At 55.3% G+C, this 22,754-nt stretch overlaps 1 protein-coding gene across 1 annotated transcript; it reads left to right on the forward strand.

Moving 5' to 3' along the window:
- The first annotated feature begins 1,453 nt into the window (after window positions 1-1,453).
- Window positions 1,454-20,486, forward strand: RAB8A (RAB8A, member RAS oncogene family). Its single transcript, XM_081076355.1, has 8 exons — window positions 1,454-1,610; window positions 6,169-6,229; window positions 8,114-8,174; window positions 11,776-11,853; window positions 13,316-13,405; window positions 14,025-14,090; window positions 15,473-15,523; window positions 19,197-20,486. The coding sequence occupies exons 1-8, from the start codon at window positions 1,487-1,489 to the stop codon at window positions 19,287-19,289; spliced, it is 624 nt and encodes a 207-aa protein (XP_080932481.1). The 5' UTR covers window positions 1,454-1,486; the 3' UTR covers window positions 19,290-20,486.
- Window positions 20,487-22,754: the final 2,268 nt, after the last annotated feature.

Below are 22,754 nucleotides of genomic sequence, written 5' to 3' on the forward strand. Positions count from 1 at the left end.
CGATGGATTCTCTAAGAAGCGACGATCCCCAGTGTGGTTTCACTAGAAGCCACAGGAAGTTAACATCACTCAGAAAGTGGGCACAGAGACGGGAAGAACCAGGAGGAACCTGCACGTCCAGGGGACGAGCAGTAACCCCCACCACCCCCCCCCGCAGGAGACTGCCCGGGAATCTGAGAAGCTGCGCCCCGAGCTAGGGAGGTGGGCAGGTGGGCGTAGCAGGTACGGACACAGGCGGTGAAAACGGGAGCGCCGAGAACGGGAATTGCCCGGGGTGGTCAGTAGCATCAAATACCAAGGGGGGGCGGGACAGGCTGCAAGGGGTGCGTGGCGCTGGAGGAAGCTTTTTGGAGACGTTAATAGAAGGAGCTGAAATGCGAGGCTGGAGAGCCCCGGGGCCGAGCGCGGGAAACCCTGGTGACCGAGAACGGGGCCTCCGAAGCTCCCGGGCTGAATTCAAACCCCAGCTTCCCACTGTGGGGTCCGAGAAAGTCACTCAGCCTCATTTTCTCGCCATAAAACGCGGTGAAACAGCAATGCCTGGCCCACAGTGGGTTGGGGTGGCGGTGAAATGTTTGGGTACGAAGTGTCGCCCCCACCGGTGGGCACAGAACCAATGCTCCTCAATAGACCTCTAATTCCCCCTCGAAATCCCGCGGCGGGTCTGGGCCTCCGGGGCCGGCGGGCTCCCGGGGAAGAACTGAGGGCACAAGGCGGTGTGGACAGCGTCTAATGAGGTCCGAGGTGTCTCGGCGCGCTCAGGTGGCGGAGGCCCGCGGACCCCTAAAGGGGTGCCCTGGCCAGAGCCGGGATCCCGGAGCGCGTCTCGGGGGCCCTCGCTTCGACTGCGACGATCTCTCTTCAAGCCTCTCCTCTTCGGCTTACCCAGGCCTGACGTGGAGGCCCCCAGAAAACACCGCCAAAACCAACGCACCGTCCCCCTCGCGCCCCAGCGCCCACTGAGCCTGTGCGGGCCGACAGGGCGGGAGCCAGACACCAACCCCACGAGCGCGCGCCCTCTGCTGGCGCCTAACGGTCTCCCCGGCGCGCGTGCGCACGAGGCCCAAGCCCCGCCCCCAGGCTGCGGGCGCGCGGAACCGTTGGTGCCGCTCCCCGCGCTTCCCCGCCCCTCGGGGGCGGGACGGGGCCTCCCCAGAGTCGGTGAAAGAAGGCGGGGCCCGGGATGCCACGCCCCCTATTCTGGTCTTCATTTGAAGCCCCTCGACTCCTCACCGCTGGCCAATCGTCGTCCGCCCTGTCCTGAGCGTCGGCCAATGAGCGGCGCTCTCGGGCCTCTTCCGGCTCCGGGCCCCGCTCGCCCCTTCCCCAGTTCTCCCCGCGACGGGCGGAGCACTGTGGCGGGCGTCGGCCGCGGTGACGCGAGGCGGGCCGGGAGCCAATGGGAGGTGGGCTGGGCGTTGATGGACGGGGCCGGCGGCCAGTGGCGAGGCGCTGGCTGCACTTCCCGTCGGGGAGAGAGTGTAATATGGCGAAGACCTACGATTACCTGTTCAAGCTGCTGCTGATCGGGGACTCGGGGGTGGGGAAGACCTGTGTCCTGTTCCGCTTCTCCGAGGACGCTTTCAACTCCACTTTCATCTCCACCATAGGTAGCGGGGCTGGGGAGCGGCCGGGGTCTTCGGAGGCCCGGGCTGGGCGCGCCCCTGAGGGGCAGGGGCTGAGGGAGGGGCCGAGCCGGACGGACCCAGGGATCTGAGGGGGTCGAGGGGGTTCGAGGGGGGAAGAGCAGCCGCCTCCGCTAGCGTTCGGGCGTTCCCGGGCCATGTGGGGGAAACCAAGTGCCCATTTTGCAGATGAGGAGACTGAGGCCCCGATCCTCAGCCCCCGTTAAATGAGTGTATGTGCTGGGCTGGGGTCTTGGCGTCTGTCATTTCGTTCTGTCCTCACAGCAGCCCTTGCAGCAGTTCTTTTGAGGCCCCCGTCTTGCAGAAGTGAAACTGAGGCATGGGGAGTTGGCCGTGGGTAAAGACCCCTGACATCTGACTTTATTAAGAATTTATTGTGTGCCAGGCACTGTATGTGCATTATCACACTCTCCAGTTCTCTATATTAGGTCTGTGTGAGCCCATCTCACAGGTGGTGAATTTGAAGGTCAGGGAGGCATGGGACTTACCTAAGGTCATACAGTCTTCAGGTGACAGCGATGGGATTTGAATCCATATGTGCCTGACCCCAAAACTCAAGGCTCAGCCATCCCAGTGAGTGGGAGCACAGGACAAGCACAGCTGATCCACCTTGGAGCCAGGACTCTCATCTAGACCTCTCCTGTTGCTTCTTCAGGAATAATCAGGGGTTAAGCCTCTAATCCCTGACCCTATATCCCCCATAGGTGAATTTCCTTTAGGAGGAATGGTGAGAGGGAGTCCAGAGCCTTCCCCTGCTCTGCCTCCCATCCTACTCAAGGGTCACAGCATTGGCAGGTGACAGCTGCCTTTCCTGGGACCTGTCATCCCCAAGGAGATGCCCGATAAAAAGCTTCAGTGAGAAACCAAAATCAGCCACTGCCACTGACAGCCCAGACTTCCCTATCATGAGGCCCAGGACACCGGTTATCACTTTGCAGAACAGCCTTTCCCACAAAGCCAGCCCACATTGTGGTTGAACAGAATTGGCTTGTTGCTTTTCAGTTCTGACGGCCACAAAAATGGAGCTGACTTCTCCTCATGCCACACGAATAGCTATTGCCCACATGAAAAGGTTTGACCTGGGAGTAACACTGATCTATACAACCTTGCTCCCTAGTGGACAAGCTGGAAACTGTTGCCAAGCCCAGGAGTTGATTCTGAATGGAGAAACTCTAGGGAACGGGGTCTGCCTTACCCCAGTGTAACATGAACCCAATGAACTCATCTCCTGAACCCCATGATGAGCTGCTGATTGCCTTCCTTCAGGAGCTGCATTTTGCAAAACTATCAGGTGCCAGGTGCAAAGTAGAGGAAATTGTTCTGCTTGATTTCCAGCTGCTGTTCACCCTTGAACAATCACTTCACCTTTCTGAGCCTTGTTTCTTTAGTTTAGGAGTAGTGCTCTCTGCAGAGCCCTGGGTGGTTGAGGATCAGAACTCTACAATGAATAGAAGGTTGTCTACCAGGGTCCGTCTAGAGGAAGCAGAGTGACTCCTGTAGTGATAGCGTCCCTCCCTGGGGCACAGGTGTTTCTGTTTCTTCCCCTCCCCCGCTCCAAGCTGGCACCTTGGGATGACCCTTGAACCCCCACCAATCACTTAACACCTGGCAGGCTGTGGATCACTCAACACAGATCTCAGTTTCCCAGTGTCAGGATCTTCCTGTTCAGCACAAGTCCTATTGCGATCAGTGCAAGGGTGGGTTTTTGTTTGGTTTCTGATTCTTGACCAGAAAATCCAGGTTGGCATGCTAGGGCTCCGAGGAGGCTGGCCTCCACTTGCAGAGGAGGCCATGACTTGGGCAAGGTCACCTAGGTAGGCGGAGGTGGCACTTGAACCCAGGATCCCTCCCACCCACTCTGTATTGGTTTCATGATACTTGTGGCCTTCCTGCAGGCCTCTGTCTTCTAGGAAAGTTTAATTCACCCTGACCTTGAAGTTACGGCCTCATAATTCTTAGGTCTCATAAAGTTTACACTTCCTAATTAAATTTGGTGTGTTAATAAAACACGGGAGGAGGATAGGGCCGAGTGACGTGGGGCTCTGCCAACTGAATGGTGCTTCTTGATTTCATAGGTCCCTTGCATCTGTGACGAGATGGGGGGTGTTCTAGGAAGAGATGACACTGGGCCACTTAGTTTTGAAAGACAACCTAATGCATCAAGGGGATTCTCTATTGGCACTGAGTATACCTCTGGGCTTTCTTTATAGATCAGGGATTAAGTGGCTCTTCATTTTCTGCCCAGGTTATGTTTGCCAAAGTCTGTTTTTGTAAGCTCCATTGATTGAATGTGGTGTGAACTTGGCCCTGTGGCTCCAGGAATTGGTTCTCCCCAGCCTGGCTTGGCCCTCACTACCTCCTCAGGGCCTCATTCATTCATTCCTTCAGGGAGACGGATGATGTTAGTAAAAGTGCTTTTTAAACCATGCAGCGTCAAGTAGGTTCCGTTTCTCTTAATTCTTTCATTCAACCATCTTTCTCTGATGTCCGCTGTGTGCCTTGGTACGGGGGCTACAGAGATGACTCGGATGAATCAGAGAGAAGCAGAACTGTAACAAGGCCTGTAGTCAAGGCGTGTGTGCAGGACGAGGCAGTTGGCTTCTAGAAAATGGGTATTCAGCCCCTGCCATGCTTGGTTACTGGATATGTGGCCATAAAACTTTTTGAGTCCCTGTCCTCATGTAGCTTATGGCCTAGTGGGCACAATTCAAGTGCAGGCTTATATTCTTTGTGGTCCCCAGGACAGCTCCTGAGGCAGGGAGGGATGAATTAGCATCACCATCATGGATTCTGAGGGGTCAAACCAGGCCTGAGACTTGGAGCTTCACAGGCATTGATTTAGAACAAACTCCCGGGGCAGAGACTGGGTTTGGCTGTTTCCTCTCCTTGCAGGCCATTCAGATCAGCAGGTTTTGCTTCTAACGTTCACGGAACAAAGAAGCAAATAGACAATGTCAGGGATAAGTGTGTGAAAAGAAAAAACACGTAAGAGGAAAGAAGAGGATGGTCAGGAAGGCTCCTTGGAGAAGATGCCTGGAATAGGGACCTGAGTAAAGGGAGGGGGAAGCTGGGTGACCGTGGCAAGAAAGAACATTCCAAGAGAGGGAAGAGCAAGCACAAAAGCACTGAGGCCACATCATGCTTGGAACGGTTAGGAAACAGCCACGTGGGCAATGTGGCCAAGGTGTGGCCTGAGAGGAGGGCATAAACCGTGGGTACTGAGAGTTGACAAGGTTAGGCTGGATCTTGGAGCACACGGGCAACTGTTTTCACTTTATTCTGGGGCTGAAGGGATGGTGGGAAGCTATGGGAAGAGGTTTGGGTTTTTGTAACAGTTTTATTGAAATAAAATTCACAAACCATATAACTCACCCATTTAAAATGTATGATTTGGTGGCTTTGAGTATATTCACAGAATTGTGCAACCATCACCACCATCGATTCCAGAACATTTTTATTATGCCAAAAAGGAGCCCCAAACCCCTTAGTTACACCATCATCCCACCCGCCAGCGCCCCATCTCCTCATTCCTCCTCTAGCCCCCGGCAACTGCTAATTTCATTTCTGTCTCTGGATTTACCTGTTCTGGACATTTCTTATAAATGAAATCATACACTGTGTGGTGTTTTGTGTCTGGCTTCTTCCACTCAACATGATGGCTTCAGGGTTCATCTATGTTGTAGCGTGTGTCAGTGGTTTATTCCTTTTCATGGCTGAGTAATATTCTATTGCATGGATGGATCACATTTTGTTTATCCATTCATCCGTTGGTGGACACACTGGAAGGTTTGGAGTTGAGGTTAGCTTTGCGACGTTAGCTTTGCGACGTGGTTGAGTTAGTGTTTTTGGAAGCTGGGGAGGGGATTAAGAGAGCAACGGTCATAGCCTGGAGAGGAGCTGAGGACACAGAGGTCACTCTGGTCCTGGAGAAGGAGACTAAAGCCGGTGGGTTGGAGAGAGGAAGGCAGGGTCAGGAAGGCTTCTTTGGCGGTGACCTGTGAGTGGCTCTTCAAGGAGAGAGGTTTGCCAGGCTCACAGGTGGGGAGCCTGGGGACCACTGCAGAGAAGGAACAGTGTGTGCGAAAGCTGGAGGCCCACCTGTATCAGGAGTTTCTTGGGGCTCAGTGCGGGGAGGGCCAGGGGCGCAGGAAGCGTGGGTCTCTGGCCTGCAAAGGACTCTGTTGGGCCCACTCTGCAAGGTGCCTGTTGGGAGAGGAAAGAGAGCAAGGCTTTGGCACCCGAGCTACCTAGGTTTGCCCACCAGCTCTGCCAGCTCCCAGGTTTACTCCAGGCAGCTCCTGTCCGCCCTCCGAGCCTCAGCCTCCCCTTCTGTGAGAGAAGAAAGTTCTCGGATGTATCCACATTTGGTATGGGGGATTCCAAGACCCACCCCACGTGCCCAATGCCAACCAGCTGCTCCATAAGCCGTGGCCACTGATACCTGCACAGGTTGGCAGTGCACGTCTTAGACGCAGCTTGGGAAATGGCCTGACAATGATGTGCCTTTTTTTTTTTCTTTCAGGAATTGACTTTAAAATTAGGACCATAGAGCTCGATGGCAAGAGAATTAAACTACAGATATGGTAAGTCATTGCTTTCGTCAGTGCCTTCCCCTGGTGACGCTTCGAGCAGAGGCCCCTGGTGTCCCCGCCTCGTGCCCATGCCCTCGGCCTCCCTCTCTGCCCAACCCAGACACTTTCCTCAGAAGCCCCCGGAGCTGTCCTTTGCTGGCTGCTGGGGCCCAGAGTCTATGCCAGAACCTCCTGGGGACATAGCTGCAAGTCGCCATCAGCTTAGCATTTGGGTTTGGGCACAGCCTGGCTCTGGGCTTCAGAGTGGCCTGCTCCCATTGGACGTGGAGAGAGCCCCCTGTGGCTATGAGGACGGCGAGATTCCCTGGCATGGCAGTTCCCTCTGAGCCTGTCAGCTCGCCGAGGAGGCCGCCATCACTTCCTCTTTTCTGTCCTGGGGCCGCCCAGGTCTCACTTCCTAACACTCAGACCTGAAACCCCAGAACCAAACATAAGCTGAGGCTGGGCCTCATGGTGGTACCGGTTTTCATTCCACTCACCTTGGGGCCGACTTCTGTGCTACAGAAAATGGAGGAAGTGTGAGTCCCTGGCACTCATGCTGACTGGCCTGCAGCCCATGGTGCTGGGAGCTCAGGCTGAGCTCAGATGGTCAGAGGTAGGGCCATCCTGCCCTGTAGCCACATACTTGCAGGGAAACATGGGCCCTGAGCAAAATAAAGAGAAGTCATGTTTGAGAGGGTGGCACCATCCCTGCCGTCCAGATGAGCGCCGGTGGGGGGTGGGAGGACGCACTGAGATGGCCTGCAAAGCCACCCCCTCTTCCCCGCTGCAGCTCAATCCCCCGCTCAAGTCTCAGAGCGTGAGCGTCACCCCAGCCTGCTTCTCAGCTTCCCTTGACTTCCGTGGTGTTCACCTCTGAGTCTGATTGCAGAACCAGGATTTGGATGAGGCCTAACACCTTGTCCATCCTGCAGAGCTCCTAGTCAGTCAGCTCTGGCTGCCTTACAAGTTACCACCTTGTGAGTTATAAGCCGGACAAGTTCCTCCACTTCCAACTGTGGCTCCCCAGCCGCCTCAGTGCCCAAGTCCCAAGTGACACTGTACCGGCAAGCAGAGTTTCGCTTTCCTTTCCTCCAGTCTTCCTGCTTCGGCTCTTAGGAATCTCAGTGGGCTTAGTGACTTTCTTAAAACCTTTCTAGACTAAACCATGGTTGAGAATAAAGTGGCTGTAACCATGAATGTCGCCTGCTATTGGCATCAGAAAGTCAGCTGAGCCCCCAGCGAGGCGTTCTGTACAGGCCAAACATGCAGAACCCTCCCAGGACGGGAGATGAGGTGTGCAGAGTCGCGGGGGAAGCCCTGGACCCGGAGGAAAAGACATGGCCCTGGCTCTGCCACCGATCTGTTAAGTCACCTTGAAGCCAAACACGGAACACGCTCCATGCTAGGAGCTAGGCTCGCCTGGGCCTGTCTTACCCAGGTGTCGCCTCTATGCCAGTGAGGAAGGACTTGCCCTCTGGCCTCCACTGACATGGCGTGAAAGTGCTTCCTGAGTCACCCCGCTGAGATCACCCAGCAGCTCAGCCCATCAGCGAGAGCTGTGTTCCCAGGCCGCACAACCAGTCCCTTCCACACACGCAGCCCTGGAATTATACAAATAATAACATCTAACTGTGTCTCTCCTGACCCAGAAACTCTGGGAAGAATCCCCAGGAAGCAGAGGTACGGAAGACGGTGGCTTTGCTGCGTCCCCAGCTGGGAGACATTGGCAAGTCCTCTGAGCCACACTTTCTCTGACAGAATAATAGAGTAGGGGGCTCAGTAGGATGATAAATCAGAGGTGTCCCATGAGAAACCTGGGCATCCATCCTGGGTTAATGCCTTTGTTTCCACTGTGACAGCACCACTAATTTCCTTTCTCCTTCTCATCTTTAGGGACACAGCTGGCCAGGAACGGTTTCGGACAATCACAACAGCCTACTACAGGGGCGCAATGGTATGCGTTGGTGTTTTTTGGTTTTTGTTTTGTAAAGTCAAAATGGAGGTCACTGCTTAGATACCAAAACCTGGCCATTTCTGAAGGAGCCCCAGGCTCTGGCTCCTCGGGTCCGTAGTCCCAGGTTAGTTTTAGGAAAAGGCTGTGTGGTGTGCTCCCCCCGACCCATGTACATACAGCTCTTTCTGGCTTCAGAGACAATGCAGGGTTTAAGGAAACCTAATTCTTTGGGAATGAAGGAAGACACAGGAAGCCGGTTCTTCCAGGTGAGGTCAGTGAAATCGGAGACGGCATGCCCCGACACTTAGGAGTATTCACACGGCCCGCGTCGGTCTCTGTGGAATTTGCTACTGAAAACTTGACGATGGTCCAGGAGCTGACTTGCTCTGGGCCGTTGGCTGTTATATTCGTTGCCTGGGCCTGAGGCGGGGTGATGTGATCAGGAGACTGGCTCATCATCCCTCAAGTATTTTTCCCGAATGCCTTGGCCAGGCCAGGCTTGAATTGGGTGCAGGGGGAGACCTGGAATGGGCCGGGGTCCTGCCCTTGAGGGCCGAGCAGGTCATGCACGTGTGAGGTCTGTACAAAGTGGGGTGCTCAGGGGCCAGAGGGAACAGACAGACCCCTAGGACCTGACGAGCACCCTGCGTCAGCTTCTGAACTCCATCTCCTTACTTGGAAAGTAGAACCAAGAACAGGAGGACTATGTCCCAGGCAGCTGAGAGGCCAGATGGCTGTCTCTCCATTTCCAGACCCCATCACACCCTGTCCTCTCCATGGCACACCCCATCATTTCACTGTAAAGACACCTGTTTCCTCCTCGGAGCCATACACTCCGTGAGGCCTGGGCCGCGTCTTGGTCACTCCTGCCGCATGCCCGGTGCCTGGGACTATGCTGAGAATGTGGGAGCTCAGGAAGTGCTGCTGGATGGAAGACATGAATGGGGACATTAAGTATTGAGAGTGGCTCACGCTGTATCTGAAACATGGAAACTCAGTCACAAGGGTGGCAACCTTAGCACTGCACATTAAAATTAGTTTACTAATTTTCCCCTCATCTTGCTGTGCTCTGGTAGCGCGGGGGCCTCGGGGCACTCGGGTCCTGGGGGAGCTTCTGCTGTGTGGCCTCAGGTAGGCCCCTCCCTTTATGGGCTGAAATAGAGCCCCCCACCCTGCTCCCCCTTCACTGAGCCCTTCCCTGTGCCAGGCACTGGGCCCAGGTCTTGCCATAATCCCAGCTCCCTTCGCGGGGGTGCCGTGGTTATCCCACTATACAGATCGGGTCGCTGAGGCTCAGTGCCATTCCATACCCGGCTTAAGTTCACACAGAGGATACATGTCTGGGCGGGTCCCAGCGGGCTCTCTCTAGCGCCCACATCCTCAGCCCACCCCTGACCGGGCTGGACTGAGCCATTTGTAAGACCTTGTCCAGCCCCAAGGAGATTGTGGTCTGTGATCCTCCTAGACCTGCACTGCCCACACAGAAGCCACCAGCTATTGAATTTAAATTGGTTAAAATAGGAAACCTAGCCCTAAAGTAGGAAACCTAGCCCTGCAGTCTCCCCAGCCATCCTCCAGGTGCCCAGAGCCATGTATGGCCAGGAGTGATCTCACAGGACAGTCAGAGGACATTGCCACCATTGCAGCCCCATCATCAGCTCTGTCCCTGTGGTACTGGACGGTGGGGTCTCAAATAGGGGAGCATTGGATGTGTGTTGTCCCCTTGTGAGCTTACAAACAGCCGTGGGGAGCTGTCTCCAGACGGGCCAGGAAAACGGTCCCTGCGAGCCCCGCAGGCAGTTTCAGGGAGGTCCTGGAATAAGGAGACACTGTGTTTTCCAGGTGCTTCTGCTCTTTTCCAATAGCTCTATCCACTGCCCTCCCCTCTACCTCCCCATGAGTAAAAATCTGGGACGCTGTAATCTTGGCACATGGTGCCAACTTAATGGTGGCAGCGGGCATCCTAGGCCAGCAGAGCGGCCAGTCCCTGGAGAAGGGGGTCTCACAGCCGTGTGGCGTTCCTGCCTCGGCAGCGGGAGGACAGGGGCTATGCAGAGGCCTGACTGTGGAGTCTGCCCACCAGCATCTTCTGCCCGTGCTGGCTTTGGCCAGGGTGACGCAGACGTCGTGGCCACTGGCACCTCCCAGGCCTCCGTCAGCAGTCTTTATTCAGGCTCGCCAGGAGACCCCTGAATCAGGGCCCCAGATGGCATGTTTTGAGGGTCGTGGCCGTGGCAGGCTGTAAGGCCACTGTGTGTATCCTTAAAGTTATGGGGCGGGGTGTTGGAAGTGCTGTGACTTTCTTGCCCGTCTCCATGGTGTTGTCACACACCCTTGCCCCCACAGTTCTCTGCCCAGCACACACGGCACGTGTTCTTACTCTGCAAACTAAGCGGCCTCAGAGACAAGGTCTCGGCCACAGCAGAGGTTGTGGACACAGGGTTGGGGCCTGGGAGCAGGTAGCAGGAGGGAATGGAGTAAGCCGAACCTGGACGGCTCAGCTGAGGCCGTGTGCCTTGGAGCCCAGGTGCTCGGCTGCACAGGGGGCCGTGGGCACCTTTCGAGACGTCCAGGGCGGCCTGAGGACCATCCAAGGGTCATTCTAAGGAGGCCCCGAGAGCTTCCTCGTGGGAGCTAGCTAACTTCACCTGGGCTTGAATCTTAAAGGTCACTTCTCTCTGCACCTCAGTTTCCCTTCTAACAAATGGGGATATTTGCCCCTCACAGTAATGAGATCGTGGGCTCAGATGGAGGCAGGGTCCCTCTGCAGCTCGTTCAGGACCTACGGACTGCCCAGGTGTGCACACATTGATTATGGAACCACAGGGGCGTCAGTGCTGCCTGGCCCTGAGCTCGAAGCCAGGCCCCGCTCTGGGGGTGTCCCTAGAAAGCACAAGGGTGTCAGGGTCAGGCTTCCCAGGGTGTAGACCCCAGCTTTGCCCTTGACTGTCCTGTGGGACCGGAGACAGGACCTGTCCACCCCACCCTCCAGCCCCAGGTTCCCCATCCGCGGAGAGGAGATGACAGGACCACCTGACCTGGGCCTGTGAGGTTTCAGGAAGACCCCAGTACAGTGCCTGGCACACAGTAGGTGCCTGACAAGGGGCCATGCTGGGGCCCCCAGCGGAGGCAGTGCTGGCCGAGCCCAGGAGATGACTGAGGCCAGGGCGGGGGGGTGAGTGAGGGTGGCAGAAGCCGAGCACAGCAGAGGTAGTCGGTGTGGGAGGGGAGCACCGTGGGCGCTGGGACCGTGGAACAATGCCGTTCGGGGAGCTGCAGGACTTGAGGCTGGGAGGTCGGTGGACCTCGGGGGCTGCCGGGGTGAGCAGGCCATACTTTCCGTGCCTGCAGTAGGGAGCCAGCAAACCCACTTGCGAGTATGGGTGTGGGGTGGTCTGGCCTGTCGGGTGGAGGCTCACCTCTGTGGGTGGCGGAGGGGCAGGACCAGAGCGTGGGAGGCCACCGAGAGGCTGGTGCTGGAGCCACCAGAGGAGCCCCAGGCATGGAGAGGAGGGGGCTGTGGGGAGAGATATCCTGTGGGGGGCCGCCCGCTTCGAGAGCTCGCAGCTCGTCCAGCGTGCGTCTGTCTCCCCTTGCGCAGGGCATCATGCTGGTCTACGACATCACCAATGAGAAGTCCTTTGACAACATCCGGAACTGGATTCGGAACATTGAGGAGGTAAGGCTGTGGGCCCCATCCACGCACGAGGACCTTCCCATCTGTCCTCTCCTTGGTCCTCACCCTGGAGCCCCGGGTTTACAGATGTGATCACTGATGCACAAGGACACCCACCAGGAAGTCGCCCGGACCCCCATTCGCTAGGAACATAGCCAGAGTGGGGCCTGGGAGCCCGGTGGTCGGTCCCGGAGACCACGCTGGCCTGGCCGCGTCACAGAGCGCCCCTTAGAGCCCATTTCCCCAGCTGGGCTGTTGGGTTGGGTGATGTCTTGGTTATGAGAGAGGTGATATTCAAGCTCTCGGTCACCACAAGCATTTGTTGCTTTCTAGAAAAGGAAGGTTCTAGAATTGGCGTGACCCTTAGATTTGGAGGGTATGGTGAGAAGCTGTGTCAGGTGAACTTTGAGCCATAGCAGAGCAGGGTGTGAGCTGGTGTGTGAGCTCCTCGTGTTCAGGCCAGCAGCACTCGGACTGTAGCTGGCTGTGAAGGGAGACCTTGGAACCGTAGAGGGAGCAGCAGGTGGCCAGCCCTGCCTCCCCGTGCCAAAGCCAGTGTCATCACCTTCGTGCTCTCCAAAGAACTTCTCACCCCTAAAGCCGTCCTGGATGATGGCGCATGTAGCTTTTGGTGACTCACCAGGTGGGGCGTATGGTCTGAGGCGTGGCCAGAGGACTTTCCCCTCTTGGACTCACTGCCGGCCCGAGGCTGATGAGGAGGTGCGCAGGGCCACCTCCCTGACGACAACAGTTTGCTGGTGGGAGGCTGCACGTGGCTGAGGAGAAGGAACTTCCATTCTCACGGCGGTCTTTGTGGAAGCTCCGTTTCTGGCCAGCAGGCGGGAGGGCCTTTTGGTTGGCAGGAAGTCAGGAAGGAAGCCATGCAGGGCATTTCAGTGAGACCAGGTCTGAGCTGCAGCAAGCGGGTCCGGTGCCTTCAGGAAGCTAGGGCCACTGCCCTGAGCAGGGGCTCGGACAAAGGTGCCATTTTCAGGCAGAGTTAAGGGACCACCAGGGGGTGGCGAAGCCCCAGGGCTGATGCCCCCCCCAACCACAACTGGAGCCCAAAGAGAGAGCTGGAGCAAGGCAGAAGCTCCCAGGACAGCAGCTGAGGCCTCCAGCAGAGGAGCCTGGGAGGGAAAAAGGGAGGTGAGCAGGGGTACCTCCCACAGATCCCGCCAGGACAGACACAGGAGCCTGATTGGCGCAGCCCACAGAGAAGCCATCCTCAGCAGCCAGAAAGCTTGGTCAAAGAAGCAACCAGAACCCTGGACTCGGCCCTGGCTTTGGTTGTGTGACATCAGAAAGGCCACTCAGCCTCTCTGAGCTTCAGCTTGTCATCTGCACAAGGGTGTATCTAGCAGTCCTGACCCCACCATTCTGATTTCGGGGGTCAGGCTGCAAATGGGCCTTGAATCAGTCTGACCACGCGTCTCATCTCCCCTGTCTGCCCATCTGCCCCTAGCACGCCTCTGCAGACGTCGAAAAGATGATACTTGGGAACAAGTGCGACGTGAATGACAAGAGACAAGTTTCCAAGGAACGGGGAGAGAAGGTGGGCGTGGCAGCTGGCTTGGGCTTGGCATTGCCAGGCACCTTGGGGCAGAGGGAGCTCGGGATTTAAGGGTTCCCTACATGGAGGCCAGCCATGCACTGCCTCACAGGGCCCCCCAATTGCTTGCTGATGGGAAGGCAGACTTTGGGTTAGAACCCCTCAGAATCTTCATGAGCATAAAGTGACCCACCATCCTGGCTTGTTCAAGACGGAGGGTCCTAGGACAAGGACTAGGCCGGGCAAACAGGAACAAGTCAGCCCCTTCTGTGGGGCACATGGCATGGGCAGAAGGAGTGGGAAACATTCCCAGTCGAGCTTCAGGCTAAAGACTGCCAGCAGTGAGGGCTTCTAGGCTGCACTGTCCTGGGTGGGGTCTCGGGAACCACAGGAAGCAGAGGGTGGGGCCGTGGTGTCAGCCAGGCACCCTCCAAACTCCTGCCAGGGACAGTCTCCACCTGCTGTCTACTGGTGACTCAGAGGAGCAATTCCACAGCCCTGGACCTGTCCCCCCTATTGCTGTTCCCTCCTTAGGGTGCTTCCTGGGGGTCAGGGGCTGCTGGCGGCTGACGTGTGTGTGTGTGTGTGTGTGTGTGTGTGTGTCTGTGTGTCTCCCTCACAGCTAGCTCTGGACTATGGAATCAAGTTCATGGAGACCAGTGCAAAGGCCAACATCAACGTGGAAAATGTGAGTCGCAGGCCCACAGTGACAGCCCCTTTGGGCTGAGGATCGAGCTGTCCCCTCCAGGGAGGCTCTGCCACAGGGAATGGCCCAGGCTCTGGGCTGCCCTGTCAGCCATCCGTCCAAGGGGCACTTCCTGGGCAGGGCTGTGTGTGAGGCCCAGGTGGCTCTGGGGGAAGTTACCCCCGTGTTCTGATGTCAGTAGGTGCAGGCCTTGGCTGGGCACTCAGGACATCATCTCATTGGCTCTTGGGGAGCCCTGGGCAGCAGGCAGGGGTTTACAGATGGGGAAGCTGAGGCCCAGAGAATCCCAGCTGGCTGGCGCCCAGGCCAGCTCCGGGTTGGTGCTCTTGGCCATGCCACCAACACAGAACGGTCCCAATCACAGGTCCAGATGAAGCAGGGAATCCAGGCCAACCTCTCTCCACAGTGACGCCAGCCTTGCAGTCGACCTGGCGGGTCCATCCCACCACCCCAGTGATCTTTCCAAAATGGGTCATCCACAGTACTCCCACCCTCAACCCCCTACGTCTGTCTCAGAAGGCCCTCCCTAGCCGGCCCCATCCGGTGTGTGCCGCCCATAGGTCAGGCCTTACCCACCCCTCTCCATCCCAGGCCACCTCCAAGCCTTTGCTTATGGTCCCTTCCCTCGCACCCCCTTTTCTATCAGGCCTCTCCCCAAGGAATCCTCTAGCTCTGATAGGGATGGCTCACCGCTTTGGGTCCCCAGCACCCCGAGCCCCGCTCCATGACAGAACTTTCCTCCTCGTGGGGGTTTGCTGAGACTGCCCCTCCTACCAAACCAGGAGGCCCGCAAGTGCTGAGGCTGAGTCATCCCTGTATGAGGCCCAGGGGACTGAATGGGGTTTGTAAGTATTCACTGATAGAGCAGACAAAGGAAGGGAAGAAAGGGTCAACAGGCTGCAATGGAGGCAGCAGCCTGGGGTCAGGCCAGCTCGCGCCTTCGCCATCCTTGGAAGATGACCCTTTCACCCCATCCCAGCCATTCCAGGGGCCCCTCTCCTGGGCAAGGACCCAAAATGAAACTTGTTTGGACAAAGAGCTGCTTGTCTTTCGCTGCCCTACCCCTGACCATCAGAAAGCGGGCAAAGTAGGCAGACAGTGCAGGAGTCAGGCACAGGTTCTCTTCCTGCATTCTTCCAGATTGGTCAGTTAACTGCTGGGTGCTTTGGGCCAAGTCACTTGGCTCCTCCGAGCCCCAGTTTCCTTCCTGACCTCACCTCCCAGGGTCACTGATGGGGCCGAACAGGTGACACCCGCCCCCGCCCCCCCGCTGTCCTACCACAGCCACTCCACAGTGGTGCCCAGAACCAGCAAGGCCCATCGGCTGCTCATCTCTGGGTGCTAACAACATCCTTATTCCACAGGCATTTTTCACTCTCGCCAGAGACATCAAAGCAAAAATGGACAAAAAATTGGTGAGTGTATGTCTTTCCTGATCCCCGCATGGCTCCCTGTGGAGCCTGCCATCCTCTGTCTCGGGTGTAATGCAGCCCTGGGCACGTCCTGCGTTTCAGGGCCCAGTTGGACCCGGTAGGGCATGGCTGGGAAGGACTAAGACATAGCAGGTGTGGTTGGGACATCAGCCTCTGGACATGCTCATCTGCTCGCTTCTTCCTCATGGCCCAGAGTTACTCAGCTCCAGGCTGTGCCCAGGCAGATGAGGCCCTGCCTACTGAGTTCACAGGCCACTCGGAGACACACAGAGACGATGGCCCCCAGCAGCACCCATCCTAATGAGTGTCCAGGTCAAAAGCCTTTTCCCCTTCCCCCAGCCCCTCAGCCCCAATTCCGCAGGTTGTGACAGCTCGACAGCCTTCAGTGGGTCCCACAGTTCTGACACCCCCAGGAGGTCCTGCCTGAATCCCTTCCATGCACACTTTCATTTATTTCTGTGGTTTTTTTGCTCACCACAGGAGTACTTTATAGTTCCTAGTACTCTGCATAACTAATGCTTTCTTGGTCAAGTTTGAATGCTCCGCTGTACTTCAGGCATGTTTAGCACCTAAACGGTATCATGAGTGTTGCTCGGTTCTAGTGGTCATTCTTTCCTTGCCTGGTGACCCACCCCGGTCTGACAGGAGGATAAAGTGCTGTTTGTGGAGCGTTTTACATCTTGTCACACAAGAGTACACATAAAACAAAGTGCCAGTCAAGTAGTTCACACCTGATTTAAAACGAGTATATTTTCATAATTCTAAGATACCATAAATTGAATCACAAGGTACAAAATCGATTTAATAGCAGCTCTTTGGCCAAAACGGGAAACAGCCCATGGAAACCAATGTACTTTTCTTATAAAAAAATTTCTTACAACTGTGATTTTCTTACAGTTCTTTTTCTCTTCAGGCTAATGTTACATTTTTGATTCTTAACGATCCTTCTGACGCACTTTTGTCCCCTGGCAGCTACGCTACGCTGAGCATCACAGTGCCCTTGGCCTGTGTTTTTGATACTGGCCCGTTGATTCCTCCAGAATGTGCCATATTTTTCTAGGGCACAGATTTCAACGTGCTGATGTGCAGCCGTCATCCTTGTGATGTCGCGTTTTCTGAAGTGAATCACAAATCACTGACAGTCAAATTCCTACCCATTTCCTACCACCTTTGTTAAATGCAGCCATTTCAGATCGATCTTTTTTTAAATTTCTTTAATTGACATATAAGAGACATACAATGTTCTGTAAGTTTGAGGGGTACGATGTGATTTGATACATTAGTGCAGGGGTGTCCAAACTGCGGCCGCAATCATTGTTAATTGGCCCGCAGCAAATTCCAAAAATATATTTAGTTTACTTAAATAAACCAGGTGAGGCAATACATACTTCACCTCGAGTGAGTGGCCCGGCTGTGTGTGTATTTTACTGCATATGGCCCTTGGTGAAAAACGTTGAACAAAGTTTGGATACCCCTGCATTAGTGTATTGCCGTGTGATTACCATGGTAGCGTTAGCTGACACCTGTCACGTCACACAATTATCGTTTCTTTCTTGTATTGAGAACAGTTAAGATCTGGTCTCTTAGCAACTTTGCAGTTGATAACACAGTATTGTTGACTACAATCACAGTGCTCTTCACTAGCTCCCTGGGACTTGTTTATCTACCAGTTACTTGCCAGTTGTGTCTGTCTTTTCCACCACTGAGATGGCCAGCTCTTCCCACCCACATCGTCTCTCTTGAAAGTGTTGCAGAAAGCCGGCCTTTGCCTATGCCCTCCCCAGCTCTGGACCTCTGCCATTCTCCCCCCTCAGCACGACCCCGTGCTTCTCACTGCACACCCTGGGCCAACGTCCCTTCCATGTCCACATGGCCTCCCTCGTGCTCTGGCTGCTGCCACCCACTCTACCTTGTCACCTTGCTGTTACCCTGTCTCCTGTTCTCCAGCCACACTGGTCTTTTCTTGTTCTTGGAGCCCCCCCAATATTGGTTTAGACTTCCTTTCCCCTCCATCTGGGGTACCAGCGCCTTACTAGTTTCCTAGGCCTCCATAGCAAATTCCTGTAACAAACTTCGCAGCTTACACCACATACACTCATTATCTTAATGTCCTGTTGGTGAGGAGTCTGCCAGGGGCTTCACGGAGCTCAGATCAAAGTGTCGGCAGGGCTGTATTCATTTCTGGAGACTCCAGGGGAGAATCCATTGCCTTGCTTGTCCAACTTGTAGAGGGCACTGTATCCCTGGCCTTATAACCACTTCCTCCATCTTCAAAGCCAGCCACTCAGCATCATTCTGACCCTGCTTCCATCATCACCTCTCTTTCTTGGACCACAGCTGAGAAGGTGTCTCTGCCTTTGAGGATTCATGGGATTAGAGGGGGCCCACTGGGGTGATCCAGCCTGTTCTCCCCATCTTCCCTTAGTCACATCTGCAGAATCCCTCCTGCCACGTCTGGTACCATAGTCACAGGTTCCAGGGCTTAGGACACAGATGTCTTTGGGGGCATGTCTGCTGACACACCCCAGGACTGTCTCAGGCATCGCTCCCTCACTCCCTGAGGTCTTGTTCACACATCATCACCATCAAAACACTTCCACCCCTCGTCCTGCCTTTTCCTTACTGCTCCCCACCGGGAAGTCACCGCTTGTTTGTTTACTTGCGTGATTTCCGTCTCCCATACAGTGTTCTTCCCGAGGCAGGGGGCTCTTATCCACCACCGCATGCCCAGTGACACAAAAGTGCCCGACGCAGCATATGCACTCAAGAGTTCCTGTTAACTAAATCCAGGTTTTACCTAAGAGCTGAAAAAGGAGAAGGAATTAGTCAAAGAAGAGAGGCTGAACCTTTTCAAAGAGGGTGACATGGGAGAAAATAGGATTTATGTTCCCAGGGTCGGCAGAGGCCAGATGACAGAGGCTCCGCATGCTGGGTGACTGATATGGGGCAGTCCTCTGAAAACAGCGTGGGGCACTGGTGTGTTTTCAGTAAGGCTTACATGGACAAGGTTAGAGTTTAGGGTTAATACCACCCTCAGCGGGGTGGCAGGTGCACTAGGGGAGGAGGTGGTAAGCCAGAGCCTCAGCACAGACATGGAGACCAGCCAGGTGTGAGTGGCTTTAGGACCTTGCACCCCAGCCCCGCCCCCCAAATCCTAAGGGACAGTCTTTCTGCTGCCCCTTGGCTGCTTCACTAATAGGTGCTTGGCACAGAGGGGCAGAAATAAGGAGGGAAGGGTGGGTGAGTGGAGAGAAGGAAGTAGGGAAAAGAGTGAGATGGGTGAATAAATGGAAAGATGTTGATGGGATGAATGGAAAGGGCTAGTTGGGTAGGTAAATAAGCGATTGAATGAATGTGGTAGAAAGGGTGGGTGGGTAATAGATGAAAAGTACATCTGGGTTTGTGAAAGATGAATTGTCAGTTGGAAGCGACAGTTGGATGGGTGATGGAAGGGGATAGCTGGATAAATCATAGTTGGATGGAAGGATGACTGATGTATGGTCGGTAGGAAGGGAATGGATGGATGGTTGGTTGATGGAAGGGGATGGATGGATGGATGGATGGTTGGTTCCTTAGTTGGCTGGGTGCTTAAAAGACGTAAGAGACGTAGTGCTGAGGCTCAGCCGTAATCTCAGAAAACCTTTTGTGACTTCAGGAAGGCAACAGCCCCCAGGGGAGCAACCAGGGAGTGAAAATCACGTCAGACCAGCAGAAGAAGACCAGCTTTTTCCGATGTGTTCTTCTGTGAGGAACGTCGCCTTACTCTGAGCCTCGCTCAGCCGAGCTGACTGTGCCTGCCCTGAGTGAGCCCCTCACTCAGCCGGGGCCCTCCCCCCACAACGTTCCCGCCGTGGCCACCGGGCCCACGGCCACCAGAACACAATTGAGAAATTGTTTATTTTAGTAACTGTCTAATCTTTTTCAACTTTGGAGATGGAATAAGTTAAGGATTTGCTATTTTTCCTGTGACGTCCGCCGAACTGGCCCACGCATTGTATACCTGGAGAGGAAGATGGAGACGAGGTGAGCCTCCATCTCCCGGGCGTGACACAACTACAACCGCACCAGAAAGCCCATCCACATCCCCCACCGCAAAAGTGAGGTCCCCAAAGGCCAGTGATGGTTCCCGGAGTGCCCCGCTCTGCGCCATCAGCGAGGTGACCCACACCAGGCCCTGAAGCATCTGCTGACACAGCTGACTACCACTTTCCCCTTGCCTCTCGGTTTTGGACAAGTGACAAAACCCATTGTTGCTTTTTCCCATTCTCTTTGACTCTCAAACCAAAGGGAAGCACAAATTAAGGAAATCCTGTGTAAAGTGTTGAGAAGGAAAGAGGAGTGGAGCGGCCTTTCCTGTGCACAGCCGGCGTCAGTCTGGAGTCCAGCCAGGCCTCGGGCGTGGTCGGCGGGCTCTCGGCAGCCCCTGTCTGATCACCGAGGGGACCCTGCGTCCCACGGGTAACCCCGAAAGTACGACCATACACTGTCCACTCGCGGTTGGGGTGTCTGCCTTCTCAGCCCCCAAACAGCCTCCACTCTTCTTTGCCTTCCCACAGTCTCTAAATTGGACCTTCTTTCTAGCTGAGGTTTTGATTTTTCCAGATCGGTAGTGCCATGAAGTGATTCCGTCTTTGATTTCCAGTGGCAAACCCAGGTGACTGGGACAGGTGCACACCTATGGCTGGATGTGGCCGAGAGCTCGAAGCGTCCCTGGTGACAGACTGACTGCAGAGCCGTCTGGGCTGGTTTTTAACTCCCATCACTGGTTTTGTTTTGACAGCTCTGCCTTCCCATACAGAGTATGCAGTTGGGACCAGGTCACCAGGTCTGAGGGGTGTCACCAGGGAGCCTTTCTTTTTCTTTTTCTTACCCTCCCCCCAAGCTGCTGTCAACCCAAGCCACTGGCGTCGTAATTTCTTTTTTGAATTAAAACCAACATACCAGCCATAGTCTGCTCTCCCCTGAAATCTCTTAACATGCTCTGTGTACATCGATAAACGCACTTAAGGAAAACAAACAAGTTAGAGTTCATTTTAAAGTTCACAGATTTTCATGTCCACAGTTTCCCTGTAGGTAGATGTGACCAGGTATTGGGTTGGGGTTCACAGGTTGCCCATTTAAAGTACAGCCCAGGCTGGTTGGGGCCTTCGGTCTGGACAGGCTCGAAGTGGAGGTGGTGGGTACCCCAGGCTCTGAGGAGATAACAGGGTTATCAAAAGACTGACTTGGAAAATTAAGCTTCCCACCCCCCCACCCAGCTCTACCCCAACCTGCAGGTAAACGGGTCCTTACTCTTAGCACCACTTGGGTTTATCATGTGCTCTGCTGAACCTGCCAAGTCAACTTCAGACCACATGATGCCACCAAGATTCTCTCATCTTGGTCCCTCCTGACACCCACTCGGCAAGTCACACACTCAGCTATGAGCCCCCTTCCTCACCTCTCGGGAGCACCCCCCCCCCCGATTCTCCTGGCTTCTAGCACATGGCTTGGCCACTGCCTCTTCAGACTGGCCCTGCAACAGGTTTCTTCCACTCTGTTGGGGTCCCCAACCACCCCCTGGTCGGTGATTCGCTGGGATTCAGCATATAGCTGATGTATTACAGCCCAAGGACACAAAAGGAAAATGGGCTCAGGGAAAAGGTGGAAACCAGGTGGAAGACTCCAGGAGTACTCTCATGTGGGACACACTTAACTCCATCATTGCAAAGCTGTGACAACCCATGTGAAGTGTCTGCCATGGTTTTATGGGGGCTGGTCACGTAGGCACCTCTGCCTGGCATGTACCAGAAAAGCAGGTGCTTAGTGTAAACCACATCATTTGCACAGTTAGCACGGTTGTGAGCCACTCTTCACGTAGGGAAGGTTTTATATCAGCGTGGGGGATTTCAGCCTACAAGTTCCTGAATGCCAGCCAATGGCCAGTCTGGCCAGCAGGCCTTTAGACATGCCTGTGACTTCTACGCTGCAGATCTAACCCAGACCCCGTCTGAGCTCCAGAGACCCACGTCCACCTGCCTGCTGTCTATTCTAATTCAGATAAATGTCATAGCTAAGAGAGAGCTCTTGTGTTGGCCTCCGTCCTCCGTCGTGCCCTGTAGCCATCCCCTCCCACACTGGAGCCATTACCCCCTTGACCTCTTTCCCAGCCTCTCCTTTGTCCTTCAGTCTGTTTTCAGGGTATCCTTAAGAAATAGAAATAAGATGGCACCTCTAACTCGCCATTGTATTCATATACAACTCATGCTCCACCATGGGCCACTAGTCCCTGCGTGCTGTAGCCTTGCTCACCTTGTCCCTTTTCTCTGCCGTTGTCCCCTGGCTCACCATCCCAGCCCTCTCCTACTTTACTCCATGCTTGCTGCTGCCCCAGTGCCTTTGCACCTGCTGCACCCTTAATCTGGCAGTCCTTTGAAATCTGCACAGGCCGCTTGTCCATCAGGTTATGGCCAGCCAGGGCTGCCTCTGCGGAGAGGCCCCCAAACCCCCCTGTCCGCCCCCCTCGTCTTCATAGCATCTATGGGAACTCGCTTCTCATGGCCAACTCTCATTTCCCCTTCATCATGGAAGCTCCACAAGCCTGACTTCACGCCTGACATCCACGGCGAGATGGCTGGCTTTGTAGTCACCTACCCCCAGGGCCACAACACGTAGCGTAGGGCCGTGGAAGTCCAGATCACCACCTGAGGCCCCAGTGAGAAGTCCTGGTGTCAGAGGGCGAGAGGCCTTGCAGTCCCAACCCCAGATCTCCCTGCTCGACCTTTTCTGGAAGTTCCTCTGGGGGCTGCCTGTCCATTCTCAGGTTCAAGGACAGGTCACAGAGAAGTGGAGGGGAGAACTGTGTTGTGACATTCTCAGGGGTGATGTTTGTGGGAGACCACATCCCCCAAGCAGGTCCGAGGAGTAGGGTGGAGCCCTCTGTAGTGGAGCCTCGGGGGGCCATGCCAGCGGTGGATGGAAAGGCCCCGTGTTCCTGGAGGCTGAACTCGAGGCCAATGAGACCCTCATGGCCAGGCTTTCTCAGTGACAAGGTTGCTTGGGCACTTAGATCCTCTCCCCAGCAGTGTTGCTCCTCATCCTCGAGGCTGGGAGCCGGCCTGTTGGGTGGTAGAGGGCATGGAGGATCAGAGAGGGGAAGTGAGTTGCCCAAGGTGGCCCAGCCTGGGAGGTCTGGAGCCCAAGCCTGCGTCTCCCCAGCCAGATGCAAAAGCAT

Source organism: Rhinolophus hipposideros (genome assembly GCF_964194185.1).
Source record: "Rhinolophus hipposideros genome assembly, chromosome: 16".
Lineage (NCBI taxonomy): Eukaryota > Metazoa > Chordata > Mammalia > Chiroptera > Rhinolophidae > Rhinolophus > Rhinolophus hipposideros.

Bases quoted from the DNA above. Each gene is read 5' to 3' on its own strand.
- RAB8A (XM_081076355.1), top strand. From the start codon at position 1,487: ATGGCGAAGACCTACGATTACCTGTTCAAGCTGCTGCTGATCGGGGAC. The intron at 6,230-8,113 runs GTAAGTCATTGC...TCTCATCTTTAG, and splicing joins AGAATTAAACTACAGATATG to GGACACAGCTGGCCAGGAAC. The intron at 15,524-19,196 runs GTGAGTGTATGT...TTGTGACTTCAG, and splicing joins CAAAAATGGACAAAAAATTG to GAAGGCAACAGCCCCCAGGG.